The 15633-nt window shown below is 32.0% G+C and overlaps 1 protein-coding gene across 1 annotated transcript in view; it reads left to right on the forward strand.

Moving 5' to 3' along the window:
- LOC111050683 (unconventional myosin-XV) overlaps positions 1 to 15633 on the forward strand; it is a 122253-nt gene that overhangs the window by 91051 nt on the left and 15569 nt on the right. The window contains exons 25-38 of the mRNA XM_039435088.1: positions 823 to 1034; positions 3040 to 3134; positions 3520 to 3638; positions 4513 to 4613; positions 4932 to 5089; positions 5836 to 5964; positions 6836 to 6964; positions 7139 to 7242; positions 8023 to 8215; positions 10333 to 10363; positions 10977 to 11038; positions 11746 to 11813; positions 14181 to 14277; positions 14848 to 15018. Of these exons, the coding sequence (XP_039291022.1) occupies positions 823 to 1034; positions 3040 to 3134; positions 3520 to 3638; positions 4513 to 4613; positions 4932 to 5089; positions 5836 to 5964; positions 6836 to 6964; positions 7139 to 7242; positions 8023 to 8215; positions 10333 to 10363; positions 10977 to 11038; positions 11746 to 11813; positions 14181 to 14277; positions 14848 to 15018 (1669 nt within the window). The remainder of the gene's footprint in view (positions 1 to 822; positions 1035 to 3039; positions 3135 to 3519; positions 3639 to 4512; positions 4614 to 4931; positions 5090 to 5835; positions 5965 to 6835; positions 6965 to 7138; positions 7243 to 8022; positions 8216 to 10332; positions 10364 to 10976; positions 11039 to 11745; positions 11814 to 14180; positions 14278 to 14847; positions 15019 to 15633) is intronic.

The raw sequence follows: 15633 nt of genomic DNA on the forward strand, positions 1-15633 counted from the left end.
TTTAATAAACTATTGTTTGTATGTCAAATATTATTGATACTCATTCTTCTGTAAATGTTCAGAGGAATGCAATACTGTATTTGCTTCATAAAATTCTGAAATCTCTATCTCTGAAAGTAAGCTATTGGGAATTAAATAATACTTAGGGAATTGAATGAACTATTATTAGGGTATAACATACTAGAAAATCTTCTTCAAATTTCACATTATTTCACAAACTGTTGTATTCTTTGTTTTGCACCATTATTTAATTCTATAAAGTCGATGGAAGTAGGTACTCTACAAAGTACTGTCAAGTGGCTCTCCACTATTTTTTGCCTCTGACATGTCACTGAGAATCACTCTTTATGGAGTCGCCTTTTTAAACTCTTAATATGATTCTTATGTGCCTCTTTGTCTCTCAAAAGAGAGTTACACTTCAGGACTTTCAACTTGCAATGTGACTCTTTAGAGTTTTTCACTCAAGTTTTTCTTTGAAATCACACTCTCCGTTTCCTTTTTCCTTCATAAATAGAGGTTCCTTTTATTAATATAATTATTATTATTCATTTATTCTTATAATTCATGTACAAATCTTGCATAACTATTTCATCTATTATCTCCCATTCACCCACTTTTTTATGTTGCATATTATATTGCTGGTGGTATAATATTTCAATTTCCACTGTTATGCTACTGTGAAGTAAGTAAATTATCTTGTATTTATGTTTGAGTGTAGACCTATTGTCCAATTTGAACTAATTATGATACTCTTTCCATTTCTTCAACCATTAATTATTTGTTGATATTATAATTGATTGTACTTCATTTTCTTTGTTCTAGATCGCTGGAAGTGGGCGCTGCTAGACCGAGCCCAGGCAGCGTGGGTAAGCTGCGCATCAGCAACGAGATGAAGTCAAAGCTGGAGAAAGTGACAGCCAATCACAGCCTGCGCTCCACCAAGCCCACTGCCCACCCTCCCCCAATACCCAACATGCACCCGCCCACTGGCAAACTGGACTCAGATCGACGGGCGCTTCTGCAACAGCAGTTGGGTATGTTCTCAACCAATTCATTCATCTAAACTAGTTTTTTCCAGAGTAGATTATAGCAATCATTCTTTATTCATTTCTACAATGAGTACATTATCAAAATGACGGGAAGAGCAAAAATAAGGTAACCTTGTGCTATTCCTCTCCCAAATTTAGATAGCCCGAAATAGGTTAAGTCTTGTAGTTCTTCAATTCACAAAATTTTCAGTCCTCAAGTATTATCAAAAAGTAGATTTTCAAATTTATATGCTTCAAAACTTAACATAGAAAAAGTAATAGTTGCTTTCCAACTGACGAGCTGACTGGTAGCCAAAGCTGAATTAATTTATTTATTTATTTAAACTATAGTTACATTCCAGTGATGTTTTCCGTTTTGCAGGGTAGAGATTACAGTTAGGTATGTTCTCACCCAATTCATCCATCTAAATGGGATGCTTCCCAGAGTATTCAGTCCTGTTGGGCAGAAGAATAAAACCATTGACTTGCAAAGGGGTGTTTGCAAGGATATATCACAGATATATCATGAAAATCGTATGGGATTACGTCCAGTTCACTGTGATTGTCATTGGATTTGCAGAGGCCTTCAATATATATGTAGATTTGATTATAATTTATACGATACCTTATTTGATTATTCGAAATGTCTCGATATTCACAAACTTAATCATTGATTAATAAATAATTTTGGGCGGATAATAACTATCCAGATACCAATAGACATTCTCCCCGTTATTTTGATGTGAAATTCTTACTTATTAGGCCCTACGACAGACACCCTATGGTTCTGAAAGAAGTGATATTAAAAAGAAAAAATATTTTCGCGATGTTTTCAATTTTATCAACAAAAATTAATTTCTTTTTAATCCTTCAACCCTAAAACCTTCTCAGCGCTACTGTAATATCTGGAATGATATCCTACAATTCAATTCAAGATGGCGGAAAAAATGGCGGACAATTACTAAAAAACCATGTTTTTCACAATTTTCTCAAAAACGGCTCTAACGATTTTCTTCAAATTTCTACCATGGATAGCTATTTATAAGCCCTATCAACTGACATAAGTCTCATTTCTGGGAAAATTGCAGGAGCTCCGTAATATTCTTGAGAAAAATGGCGGATAATTTCTAAAAAAAAAAAAACATGTTTTTCACGGTTTTCTCGAAAACTGCTCTAACGATTTTCTTCAAATTTATACCATGGATAGCTATTTATAAGCCCTATCAACTGACATGAGTCTCATTTCTGGGAAAATTGCAGGAGCTCCGTAATATTCTTGAGAAAAATGGCTGATAGTTATAAAAAACCATGATTTTCACGACTTTCTCAAAAATGACTTGACCGATTTATTTCAAATTCATACCCTATATACTTATTTATCAGCTGTATCAACTGGCATGAGTCTTTTTCCTGGGAAACTAATGGGGTCCACCCCATCCTTGAGAAATGGACTTTGTAAACTCCCTCTCGTGCATGAGGTAGATAGTTAGAGCAGTTTATTAAAATAACACATAGTCGAGATATTTCATCTGTAGAACAGCTGTTTGATGACTCTTAAAAAGCCATCGAGTTTCACAATTTACACAAAGAAAAAAGTGCTCTGAAAACAATTATATATACACATATACAGTAGTCTGATCGTAGTTTCAAATATGTTGCCGCCAATCGTCATTATGTTATTCCCCTAAATTATTCTCGTTTAAGAATGAGGCTTACAGTTCAATGAGCAAGGAAAGTTGTGTGAGTGTACCACACCAGATTTTTTGTATACAAACTATAATCCATTGAGCTATTGTACTACTGAATGAAATACGGTAGTTGAAAGAGAATTCAGTTAAAAAATTAGGCCCAAATAATGTACAAATTCAGTAAATAGAAAAAAATGTCTAAATAGCCCAAGTATTTTGGATGAAAAGTTGATTCAGATTTTATGTTCTGTGACTCTTTTGTGAAGTTTTGTTGAATGATGATGTAGGCTTTAACTATATTTCTGGCTTGATTTGTTTTTCAGCTGGCAGATGGGGCAGCGTGGACAGTGTGGATGCTAGAGGAGTTACCAAAGAAGACAGAACCGAAGTGCAGCAGACGAATATTGTTCGCAGCCAAGTAAGCATCAACTTTATTTCAAACATTTTACTAGTTTTTCACGGACTACATTTATCGTTTAGTTGAATGTGGTTGAGAAAATTTTTATGAGTTAAAAATATGATATAAATACCAACATTAGATGAGAAAATTTGGTTGAGTTACGTTTCAACATACTGTTATTGATCATAGGAATCTTAAAAATTAACTCTGTCAACTTTAGCTTGGAAATCAAAGAATGTCATAACATCATTTTAAGGTATATACTGCACTTTGTAAATGAATTCGATCGAGAGAATCATCGAGTGACAAGACCTAAAATATCGTTTGATGTGTAATAGGAATTGATTGATGACCTGAAATGAAATACATTAGTAAGCTAGTGGGTGGAATGTTTTTGTTCAAGTTGCAGGTGGATAGAATGGAGAAGAACAGTCCGAGTCCGGGGTGGAGACCCCCTCCTCCCCCAGTCACCCCTCACCAGATGACACCTCCCTCCAGGTCGAGCAGTTTCTATTCTCACAGGTAACCACAAAATGAATGTTTGTATAAATATTAATTGAATAAATTAAATCAAAATTTTTATTCGCAATTCAAAACAATTGAGGATCCTGCCAAACCCGAAGGTTTTTCGGCGGGTGTCCAGTTACAAAAAAAAACTAGTTACAAAAGATAAATAAACTTGGACGAAATAAATATGACACTTCAAAGATTTTAAGTATAAGATGAAAGGAAACAAATTCAAAGTGTAAAAAGAAAATAAGAAATACACATCAGATTTTGATAGAGAATTGATAAAAAAAGGGAAAATAACGAAAATTTAAATAAGGAATGAAATAAAAAGGAAAAGGGAAAATTGAACACAAGAAAACTTTACACAAGTATAAACTATTTCATAGCTGAAACGTATACACGAAACTTCTGTTTAACTTTATGATAGTGGCGAATGGCGATCAATTGTTTTCTACAATTTCCCATAAAGCTTAAACCAAGGAAATTGACTGTCAAGCTAGTACTTTTCCTCTATATAAAATGACGTGTTACATTCAACACTGGAAGAATGGATACAACACCCTTGATTAAATTTGTTTAATTAGTGAAGTCACTAATATAGCTTGAAGTCTCTATGGCTTTACTATCAAACTTGTTGTATTGAAAATTCATTTTTATCAGTGTCTAAATTGTTACAATGAAAATTGAAAGTTTTGTGGAAAATTATATGGAGGAAAAAGACACTGTTTTATTTTTTAGTTGTGAATAGTACGGTGAACTGTATCATAATTTCATGTTTCAGTTTGTATGAGCCTTTTTCCCACATCCAGTACCTCACAATATCTCAGAGCTAATTATCATTGAATCCTTCCATTTTTTCATATTATTATGTTTTGTTTTCAACTAGTAATCCACCTCCACCGGCTCCAATACAACCAGTTACCAGAGATTTGTACGGCGATGGAATGTTTGGCGGCTCCATGTCAAACCACTCCGACCATGTTGAGTGTAAGTTAAGTGTATCAACTGGATTAAATTCAATTACTATATTATGTAAATTAGAATATTAATTCAACCTCTAGATCTATTAGTATACCTGTATAAGTGATTGAGCATAAAAGGATGCGTACAGCTAGCTATAAATATTTTATTTACATTCAAAACTTACTGATTCCTAAATGTAATACATTCAAAAACTGTTATCTATTTTATTTGTGAGTAAAAAATTTACTTTCCAATCAAAACATGCAACTCCTTAGGTAATACGTTCAGAAACTGTTATCTATTTTATTTGTTGATAATCAATTTTATTTGTATGGCTCATAGTGGAGGAATCGTCAGAATTTCTGACACCAGCAGTTGAGCCTCTGCCAACTGTGACGGGTCCGCCGGAAGCCAACCTCTCGACCAAGATGCACCCCAACCCATCTGCGGCTTACTTCACTTACAATCGAGTCTCGTGGAAGTTGAACGTTAGGAAAGAGGTCAGTTCTCACTTTAATCTATCAACTTTCAACGTAGAATGAATAAGAAAGTTTAATTCTGCTCAACTGAGTTGAATCTGATGATCTAGTGCACCACCTTTTTGCATTCTTTTGAAATGAGATTTTTTTAATAACTGAACTGTATTGCCTCTTTTATTATTTAAAGAAGGAGCTAGGTCACAGTCGCTTCTCCCTTTATATCATACATTTCCAAGACTACGGTGTAATAGGAATAAATATTAACACTATCTGTCACATTTCTTAAAATAATTATGGTCTATATTTTTGTATTTTTACCTTTCTTCATATTGATTCTACCATTTTTTCATTAAATTCTATATCTGATTATTATACATATTGATATACAGAATTCAATTTATTTTCTATTCGAATTTCATGTCAGTTAATCTGGTACATAAAAAGTTTTAAGCAAAATCTTGATATGTGGATACTGAGATTAGATAAAAACAACTTGAAATTGTCAAAGCCACTACTGATTTATTAAAACAATTTGAAACTAATATCTCCAAATGTTTTGATAAATCTGTGGTTTTGACTTTAGTTTTATATGGATATTTACCACAATATTACCTCCACAACAACACAGATAGACTACTGCTGAGATGTTCTATTTGCGATCATCTAATTTACTTAATCCAGTATTAGAAAATTTTTTGAACAACCCGTGTCCTTCCTCTCCTGAATAATATATTTCATTTGTTCTCTTCATTTTGTGTGAATTGCAGGTGTTCTCGCCGAAAGAAACCGTGTCAAGTCCCTTGGTTCTGCATCTAGTCTTCTGTCAGGTGGTGGGTGATGTCCTCAACAAACAAACGCCCAGGATAAACAAGGAGGAGAGAACTGAAATGATTCAGGTAGGCTACAATATCACCAATATTCTCTAACAATGTCTTAATAGACACACATCTTAGTAGTTGTACTTTTGTTTGTTCAGTAGTTAATTTTGTATTCAATCAATATAGCATATGTATATGATGAATAAAAATCATATTATACGACTATTAAAGATCAGAAAAAGAGTACCTTTTGAGAAGGATATCAAATTTAAATAAGATATTTGATATATTCCTTTATGTTCTCTTTTATAGTCGGTCAAAAAGCCTAAGGCTGGTCACACACCGATTAGTCAAGACAAGACTATATAGTCACGCTTAGTCACAATACTTCACATAGTTGCTTATGGAGTCATGTCTAATTGCAATGACTAATCAGTGTAAGTTGCGTCATAAGCATCAATGTGAAGTATTGTGACTAAACGTGACTAGTCTTGTCTTGACTAATTGGTGTGTGGCCAGCCTTAGCAAAAATATGACAACGAATAAGATATTCGCTTTGTTTCTTGTAGAAGCTATTAGTAAGCCAAACTGTCAAACAGACTGATGAATTTCGATCTTCCTTCACGTTCCACAAGCAGCCTCTTGTCTGCTTCATTTTGATTGATAATTGATGAAAATTATGTCTGGACCAAGCTTCAGAATAAATATGTATTCATGAGACTAAAATAAAATTGTATTAAGAGGAAGATGATAAACCTGATGATATTGAATATGTACTTTATCACTGAATTACCTATTGACATTTAGTAAAACACACTTTGTTCAAGAAGATCTCAAATGACAAGTCACTATTCAGAATTTATGGTTGGTTATTCAATACAATATTCTTTCTTTAAGATTTTTCTATAGATTTCGAAGTAATTTATTCGTGTTTCTATTTTTCTTTCAGTTGTTAGAAAGGTTCCATGTAACGGCAGCTAACATGCATTCCACCCAGCACAAGGCCAGTACAAAGAGAGCTGTCGTGGATATGGCACGTCATTGGCTGACTTACTTCTCAAGAATGTTCCCTGTTAATGTAAGTTGATCATTTATTCACCAGTTATCAATTAATGTGATAAATACTATAGGAAAACATCTTCAACAATTTATTCAAAAGTTGACATTTTCAATTGAGATTCAATTACAGTTGTTAAATGTCTATTTTCATAATTATTCATCTGTTTTTAATTGTGTTTTTTAATTTTGTCAGGGAGGCAACCACTACCCAGATGTAGAGCTGATTGCAGTGGGCCACTTAGGATTGCGGCTAGTCAGACATGAGTCCAACCATCTTAGAGTCATTCATTCTATTGGGTAAGCTGAACTTCAAAATTATTAATAATTTGTAAACTTCCAACAAATACTATTAAGAATTGTCTCTCAGTCCTCTTTCTTCTCTTTCCGTTCCCTACTCATACTTTTCTAACTATAAGTAACCAACCACGAACAGTCACTCTTTTAGTGGAAGTTTTCCTGCCTTTAAAAGAATATGAATAATGTGAAATTATTGGGAATAAATGGTTGTTTTACCGCTTTACCTCTTTTAGCATTTTGAAAAATATGCTTAGAATGAAGCACTATGAAACAAAAAAGCGATAACACTTTTTTAAAGCACACTACACACGGATTCCCCCCCCCCAAAAAATACGGAATAGGTCGAATTTCACCAACCGAATTTCATCAAGGTCTAGTTGACGCCACCATATTGTCACTGTGTTCAGCGTGCTCAATTAATCAAAAAGCTATGATTGGGCTGTAAATTGGGACTGATTGATTGTTATTCTTAATTTTTTTACAGTTACTGTGATCGCTCACTGTGATCGATTGGGATGATTGAAAAACATTTTGTGAATGTTTTACATTAATTCCCTATTTGCAATTATAGTCTTTAATGAGTCAAGAGAGCAATAATTATAGGATATCATCATTGTGCTCTCACATGTAATCCTTGAAAGAGATAAAATAATTAAAAAAAGGTTTAAAAACAATGTTTATATGCAGGTGATTAGTGATTCTTTAATGAAGCATATGAAGAAAAATCATTTCAATCTGAAAACAAAATTGACTAATTTATATTTCATTTTCGATTCGCAGGTTGGACGAAATAGCAGACGTGGGCGTAAGCAAGGGTGGCGGAACTCTCCAGCTGGTGCTGAGCTCTGGTGAGCACTTCCCGCTCTACACCAACAAAGCGCGCCAAATTCAGTCGATGTTGAGCTCGTTCACGAGGGAATCGATCGGCACCGCTAACACCACCATCAACCGAGACTTGCATCAAGCCAGAATTGTGAGTAACTGCCATTGACATCACCTCACAAGGAAAGATAACCATTGAAAAGATTTTGAGGATAACAATTTCAAAAATAATTTCATGATAAATTTAGTACGCTACGATAACTTTTATTGAAATGTCCTTAATAGGAAAAATAAAAAAATAATAATTTGAAAATAGAATTTCCAATAATTTCATGATTAATTCAGTACTATAACTTTCAATGAAATGTCCTGAGAAGGATAAGCAGTACAAGTTCAGAGGATCAACAATTTCGATGATCAATTCATTACATTATTGTCCATTTCTATTTGGGGTCTGTATTATATGAAAATTTATGTAGGTAGTTCTTCAGTAATATTGTAGAGGGAGGAAAGTTGAATTATTAGATACTTGGTTCCTATTGGTCGATTATTTGTATGTTTGAATTACTGAAAAAATGGGTCATCTCTACAGGAGTGTTTCTTATCCGGATCTTCCTCATCTTTGGTGTAATCATGTAGAGTTAAAGATAGATAGATAAAGAATTTATTGATACTCATAACAAAAAGCACAATTACAATTCCAAAGCAATAACAAAAATTCAATTGGCATGGCACATGCCGTCAGCCAGAATTGGTAGTTTATCTGTATTACTTCATATAGATTTTTTGACTGATTTCTCGAATCAATTCTAAAATATTATTTCGGACAACACCTTATCGATACTCTATCTCTATGCGTTCAATCGCTCTGAATAGAAGCTATCAATGTTAGAAAAGAAAAATTCATTATCACACCTTAGCGCAGCATATAAATTGATTTAATTATATAATAGATAACTCATGCAGAGTTACTTTTTACTTTCCTTGCCCTATTACCATGGGTAAGGAAAGTATTGCTTTCCGAAAAAAATTAAGGTACCCCAATTTCTAAATTTCTATACGTTTCAAGGTCCCCTGAGTCCAAAAAAGTGGTTTTTGGGTATTGGTCTGTATGTGTGTGTATGTGTGTGTTTGTGTGTGTATGTGCGTCTGTGTACACGATATCTCATCTCCCAATCAACGGAATGACTTGAAATTTGGAACTTAAGGTCCTTACACTATAAGGATCCGACACAAACAATTTCGATCAAATGCAATTCAAGATGGCGGCTAAAATGGCGAAAATGTTGTCAAAAATAGGGGTTTTCGTGATTTTCTCGAAAACGGCTCCAACGATTTTGATCAAATTCATACCTAAAAAAGTTATTGATAAGCTCTATCGACTGCCACAAGTCCCATATCTGTAAAAATTTCAGGAGCACCGCTTTTTAGATTCAGGAGCAATTTTAAATTCCCAATTATCAGGCTTCAGATATATTCCAAACAAAAAAATTAAGTGGAAAAGATTGAGCATGAAAATCTCTACAATTAATGTTCAGTAACATTTTCACCTAAAATTTAAAATAAGCTCGAAATTCGAGAAAATGTTATTATTTCAATTGCAAACTGTTGATTCTATTAAATCATTCACTATGAAGATATAGCAGACTTCGTGTGTCTCCAGCGTTATTGTCCTGTCACCAGCTGGTTTGGATCTTTGAATAGTAGACTTGAGATGCGCGTGAACACTAGCGTCAGGTGATAAATTTTCATAACGGCAAGGAAAGTTGTGTGAGTGCGCCACACCAGATTTTTCTATGACGTTTTCTCTTTTGTTAATGAGTCACATTCTTTCTTTTATTATCTTCCGTTATTAATTTTGCGGAATAAGATTTTTTGTTTCCCTTCCTCACAATGTTTATAATATATTTCTTTTCAATTTTTATAAATGAACTCTTAGCTAGCGCTCCAGTTTGCTTTGCTAGCTGTGGCAAATTATTTTATTTCAAATGTATGATGAATGAATGTATTTCCTGTATTTTTTATTTTTTGAATAGAAGTATCATGTAAATATTAAAATTCTTTCAATTTTACTTTTTCAAGAGTACCTATACTAATTATTCTACATTATATTAAGTACCGGTAATACAACAGGTTTTTATGCAAGTTATGGTTTGTAAATAAATATCAATCAATTTGTCTTCTTTTCTGTATGCATCTAGATTTTCATTGTTTAATAATTAGACTTCCATCTTCGCAGTTGAATAATTAATTTATTGTTTTTTATAGGAGGAAAGAACAAGACCAGTCGACCATAAAGGTGAGTTCCATATAATTATTTGTAATTTTGGAACATGTAATTGTTCAAGCCTGTTTCTTGTTAGATATTTATTTATTTATATACAATATATGGGAGCATATTATTGTTATTTATATAATAAATGAGCAAAGCAATCGAAAATTACAACAAGCTGTTTTAACAAACGATTACTGCGAGATTCTCTGTGGCCTCTTTGATAGAATATATTATGAACAAAGAGCAACAATAGAATTATTAATTTTTTGGTGATGATTTCCATACTGATAAACATTAGAAAAACTATTCTTAGTAGCCTAATTCGATCTGAATGACCTACTTTTAGCAATTTGCTGAAGCTAAGTTAATCTGATTATGTTTTGAAATTGAATATGAACTGAAATAGAATATTCCAATATTTCTCTTTCAGCAGTCTATTAGGAAATTTTATTTTGATTTGCATACAATGAGCGAATGAGGGATGAGTTTTCCGAAAAAGGAAATGTTTTATTGTAGAATATATCAATCAGTTACTCTTTTCTAATAATGTAGCATTGTGTTTTAATAAAGTAAAAATATTAACTTGTGTTTTAATTATTTCGTTGAGTTCAAGTGAATTTATTGTTTTCCTCCATAGGATGGCAGCCGGACATGAGACTGATAATGCCAGCCAACCCTCCTCAACATCAACAACCAGTCGTAAGTATTAATCATTATGAAAATGACATTCAATTAAAATACAATTTATTACAAGCATATCGTATTTGTTTTATAGCAGCTCTACAATGATAGTAATAATTCATTTGATTTTAAAATAACATTGAAAATTTAATTCAAAGCAAACATAATAGGCTATCACAAATTCCACACCAGAAAATAAAATTTTCATAGCAGTTTATTTTATTTGTTCTAAATAGTTTCTATCTATATCACACTGAACACAATTTCTAGTAAAGTAATGTTGTCTGAATCAACAAATTGTATAGAAACATCAATTCTCTTTTCTTTGGGGCTACTTTTGATATAAATAAAAATATATTATGAGAATCTTTCAGCAATATTTTTTTTATTTTCGAATCACTTGAAAATGGCATTAATGTCCGAAACATGTTGTGACAAAATAATTTAAAAGGGTACTGAGATTTATATTTTTATTTAAAAATCAATTCGTATTATTAATAGAGCAATGATAATAATATAATAAGTAGCCTGCGTCTACTTTGTAAGAAATATCTAATAATAATAATTGGTTCAAAATCTATAAATATGCTGAACTGCTGCTGCATATTTAAAAACTGACTACTATTTAGATCGATCTGGGAAAAAGTTGTATAAAAGTATGTTAGTTACCGTACCGTAATTCATTTTTTAATTTATTGGTAATTGAATTTTATAATTTATTTTAGGTGTCTGATGATGGTAAACATTCATTACTGCAGTTTGCAATCAACCATTTCCGGCAGAGTCCAGAAAAGTGAGTAAAAAATGTCATTTTCGCTCATAATCCATATACAAATCTATGTCGTAAGCTATTTTCTAAACTTATTCATATTTCCCAATTCATAGTTTATTTTTCATTCATGTTTACCATCCATTCATAATTTTATTCATTCGTCTGAATATTTTTTTGAAACATTTAATTCAACTAGGTACAAATTATTTTCTCTAGTGTTTTCTGCATATTCTGTATAGTGATGTTCCTTTGAACTGTCAGCTTTCCACATAAATAACACCAACGCTTCCCATTCTATCATTGCTGATGGTATGAAGTGAATCTCACCGTAGGTAGCTGATTCAATCTTGGTTGAGATGAATGATGACTATTCTAATCTGGTTCCGCTAATCTCACTGACGAATCGCTCTAACCGGAAATACGTCCGTGTCACGAATTCTTCGCCTTTTAGTGATTAGTAATAATATTTCGACATTACTTTCGGAGTTGCTATGATTGATCAATAATAATTATTATTTATCATGATAGTGATCATCATCATCGTAATCATCATTATGTAGGAGAAGCAGAAAACATAGGTAGTGTTACTCAATTTCCCTTTGATCTACTGTATTTATCATGCATGTATTTCACTCTTTATTCTTCCATGAATCGCAGGCTATTGTTTAGAATAAATTCTACCAAATTATATGAGCAAATAAATCCAATAAGGAACAATTTTTTCTACGATAAAATTTTTCAACAGTACTCTATTACTAGATTTGAACGTTAGAGATTTTGAACATTATAACTTGAAAAATGTATAGGTGAATGGAATTCATTATGATTAAGAAATTGACATTTTCCTTGAAAGCAAGATGTTATTGAAGAATTGAAATTATGTTATTTAGCACATGAAGACTCGAAAATTTCAAGTATTTTATTGTTCTTTGTAATGTTGAAATCAAGCTAAATACTGTAATTTATTTTCCATTTTTATAAATGAAAAAGCACTTCATTAATCTTTAATCTTGTCAGCCTTGAATTTGGTTTGAATAGTTGAACATTATTTTTTAATTAAACCCGTGAAAGTATCTCAAATACTGATGTTATCATAGATGAACATTCTCAATAGGAAAATTGTTACAGATCATAATCGACTAGTAGATTAATAATTTCACTGCCATCTTAATTTGTTGAAGACTAATTGTCATGCTTTGACGAGTGTGTTTCGCATTAACATGTACAAATCATGTTGCGCTCATTGCTGCAAACTGTCAGCATTGGTTGAATAGAGAGCGTTTGTGTTGTACATAAGGAATGCTGCCAGTTTAAAGTGAATCTCACCATATCTCTAGCATGCTCTAATTACTAGTCGTATGCATCATGAACCAACAAAATGGAAACTTTTTAGCTCGGGCGCATTCTCTTTCATTCTCAAAGCAGCGTTCAGTCAGTGATGTTTTCGTTTATTCTATCATAAACTGTACAGTAATTTGCATAAACTACGATTAGAGTTAGTTTGAATTTTCAATTTTTGATTTCTACGATTTGAGTTGTTGTGATCTGACCGTTCATTTGAAAAAGATTGTTCGAATAAGTGTTGTAGAATTGATAATTTTTTGTTATGTCTCCATTAGAAGCTAGTACATGCAATTGTTTGGCAAGTGCATGAAATCTGGAAAAATCATTATTTGTGTGTGAATTTCATCTTATCTTGATACTATCCTATTTGTGAATCTTCTCTTAATCAAAGCTTGAGTGGACTACATAGACAATCGATTCTTCAATTTTGTATTATGTTATTAAGTAAGTTTGATTAATATTCAAAAAGTATAATACTTTAGAAATATGATTACTAAACAAACATGAAAATTGAAAAGAATTATGTTATTCATGTTTTCTTACGTTTAAAATTTGAATTCAAGTAATGTTAATTAATGTTGATAAAAAAATTTATATTTGAAAATATTTTCAACTCAACTTGTTTCAAGATTCTTATAGATTTTTTTTTCCTAAACTTGGAAGTAATAATAATAAAAATGATAATGTTTTAAATGTCGAGCTCATTGTTATTATGTTCAGCTGTATTTTGAAACAATCAATAATTTATTTTTGGAGTCTTTTTCCTACACATGATATGAATATATTTTTGAATATTTTCCATTGTTCACTCTAAGTGCTAAAAGTGTTTAAACATCAAATCAAAATACTTCCAACCTCAGTAGTAGCTTATACTTCTTATTAGATGTATTTTCATTCTTTATCTTTTCATGAATCTGTTTAAAGTTCCTATAAATTAATTTGAATAAACAACTCTCATCTATTCTTGAAATATTCAGTGATCTCATCAATTTTAAATAGAAGATTTTATCTCTTTTCAATCTTGAACATTCTTATTTTTTGCAGGTTTGAGATGTTAAAAACTCCCGATGGACAAATTAACGGCTCCCTGAAAGTGGTTCAGAGTCATAAAAAAGGTGGAGACTGGACTTGGAAAGAGCAGGTAATCATCAAATGAATATTAAATAAAACACTATATAAAATATCTATAGTTACCATTAAATTCAACATTACTATCAAGATGTTGAAGATTATTATTAAATTCAACTCTACTATCAAAGATGTTGAAGAATATTGTTCCATAATCAAATAAATACCTGGATAGTTTTAGTCACACATAACTTGTGCCACAAAGCTCATGGCATCATTGTCAGTGTGGGTTGAGCTAGAACCACATGCTTCAATTTCATGATCAATATTAGATCAAACAATTATACAGTCATCAAAATGTAATAATATACATTTGGGGAGTCCGGTCCCCCAAGATGTCTAATTATCAACCGATAACTTATTAATAAGTAACTAACAGAAACTATATTATAGAGAATAAGTCACAATAATTCAGTATTTTTTCAACACTCATATAATTAATTTTTGCAAAGGTGTGATAGCTAAGATGATTAAGACTGAACTGAATAAGTAAATAAGACTATTCATTGTAGGTAATGAATTCTGTAGTCTTATTTTCATAGCTCAGGTACTCATGTTGTATTCTAATTATTTTCATTTTCAGGTTGATCTTGTAAAATACTCGCCAGCGCCAATCAACGAGTCTCTGCTGAAGCTGGACTCGGAACTGAATCAGCTGGCCATAGAATGCTTTGAGTGTGCCATGAGATATATGGGCGACCTGCCCACCACTCCCGACCTCACCGAGGTCAAATGCGTCTACACTATTCTCATGGTGCGTATTATTCCAATTTATATCTAGATATTTTTGTATTATTCCAACGTCTATTTTTGTCTATTCATTATGTCGGTATTTTTATATCAGTAGCCTATCATCCAAAGATCCATCAAAATTACGAGAAAATATCGACATTCCACACTATCGTAATAGCCCGTTTCGCATTTTTTTAATTCTCCTACCATAATTATCTATTCATTCGACTTCCTATTTTTCCGGCATTATCTAAAGCATGAGCCGCTGCATATAGTTCATCCATATCTATGATAGTGTATTTTAAATGGCTATTTATAGTTGATCAATATGAATTTTTTCAGTATTAAAATAAGCACAAACCTGCTGAGAGACGAGCGTATTGTACATCCATATCTCTTGTACCCTCCTTCTTCATGCTTGTGTTTTTGGGGAGATGCAAAGGCACTCGTAGTTCCTAATGTTAAAATCACTTCGCTTATATGGGCTACTTGATTCAAATAAAAACAATATAAAAACTTTTAGTACCCTTTTATTTTAAAGTTTTTAATAAAAGGGTACCAAAATGTTTATATTGTTTTTAATTTTGTAGAATATTCATTATTACAGTGTATATTGTACAGTTTATTGATTTATTTA

This window comes from Nilaparvata lugens, chromosome 8 (assembly GCF_014356525.2).
Source record: "Nilaparvata lugens isolate BPH chromosome 8, ASM1435652v1, whole genome shotgun sequence".
In the NCBI taxonomy this organism is placed as follows: domain Eukaryota; kingdom Metazoa; phylum Arthropoda; class Insecta; order Hemiptera; family Delphacidae; genus Nilaparvata; species Nilaparvata lugens.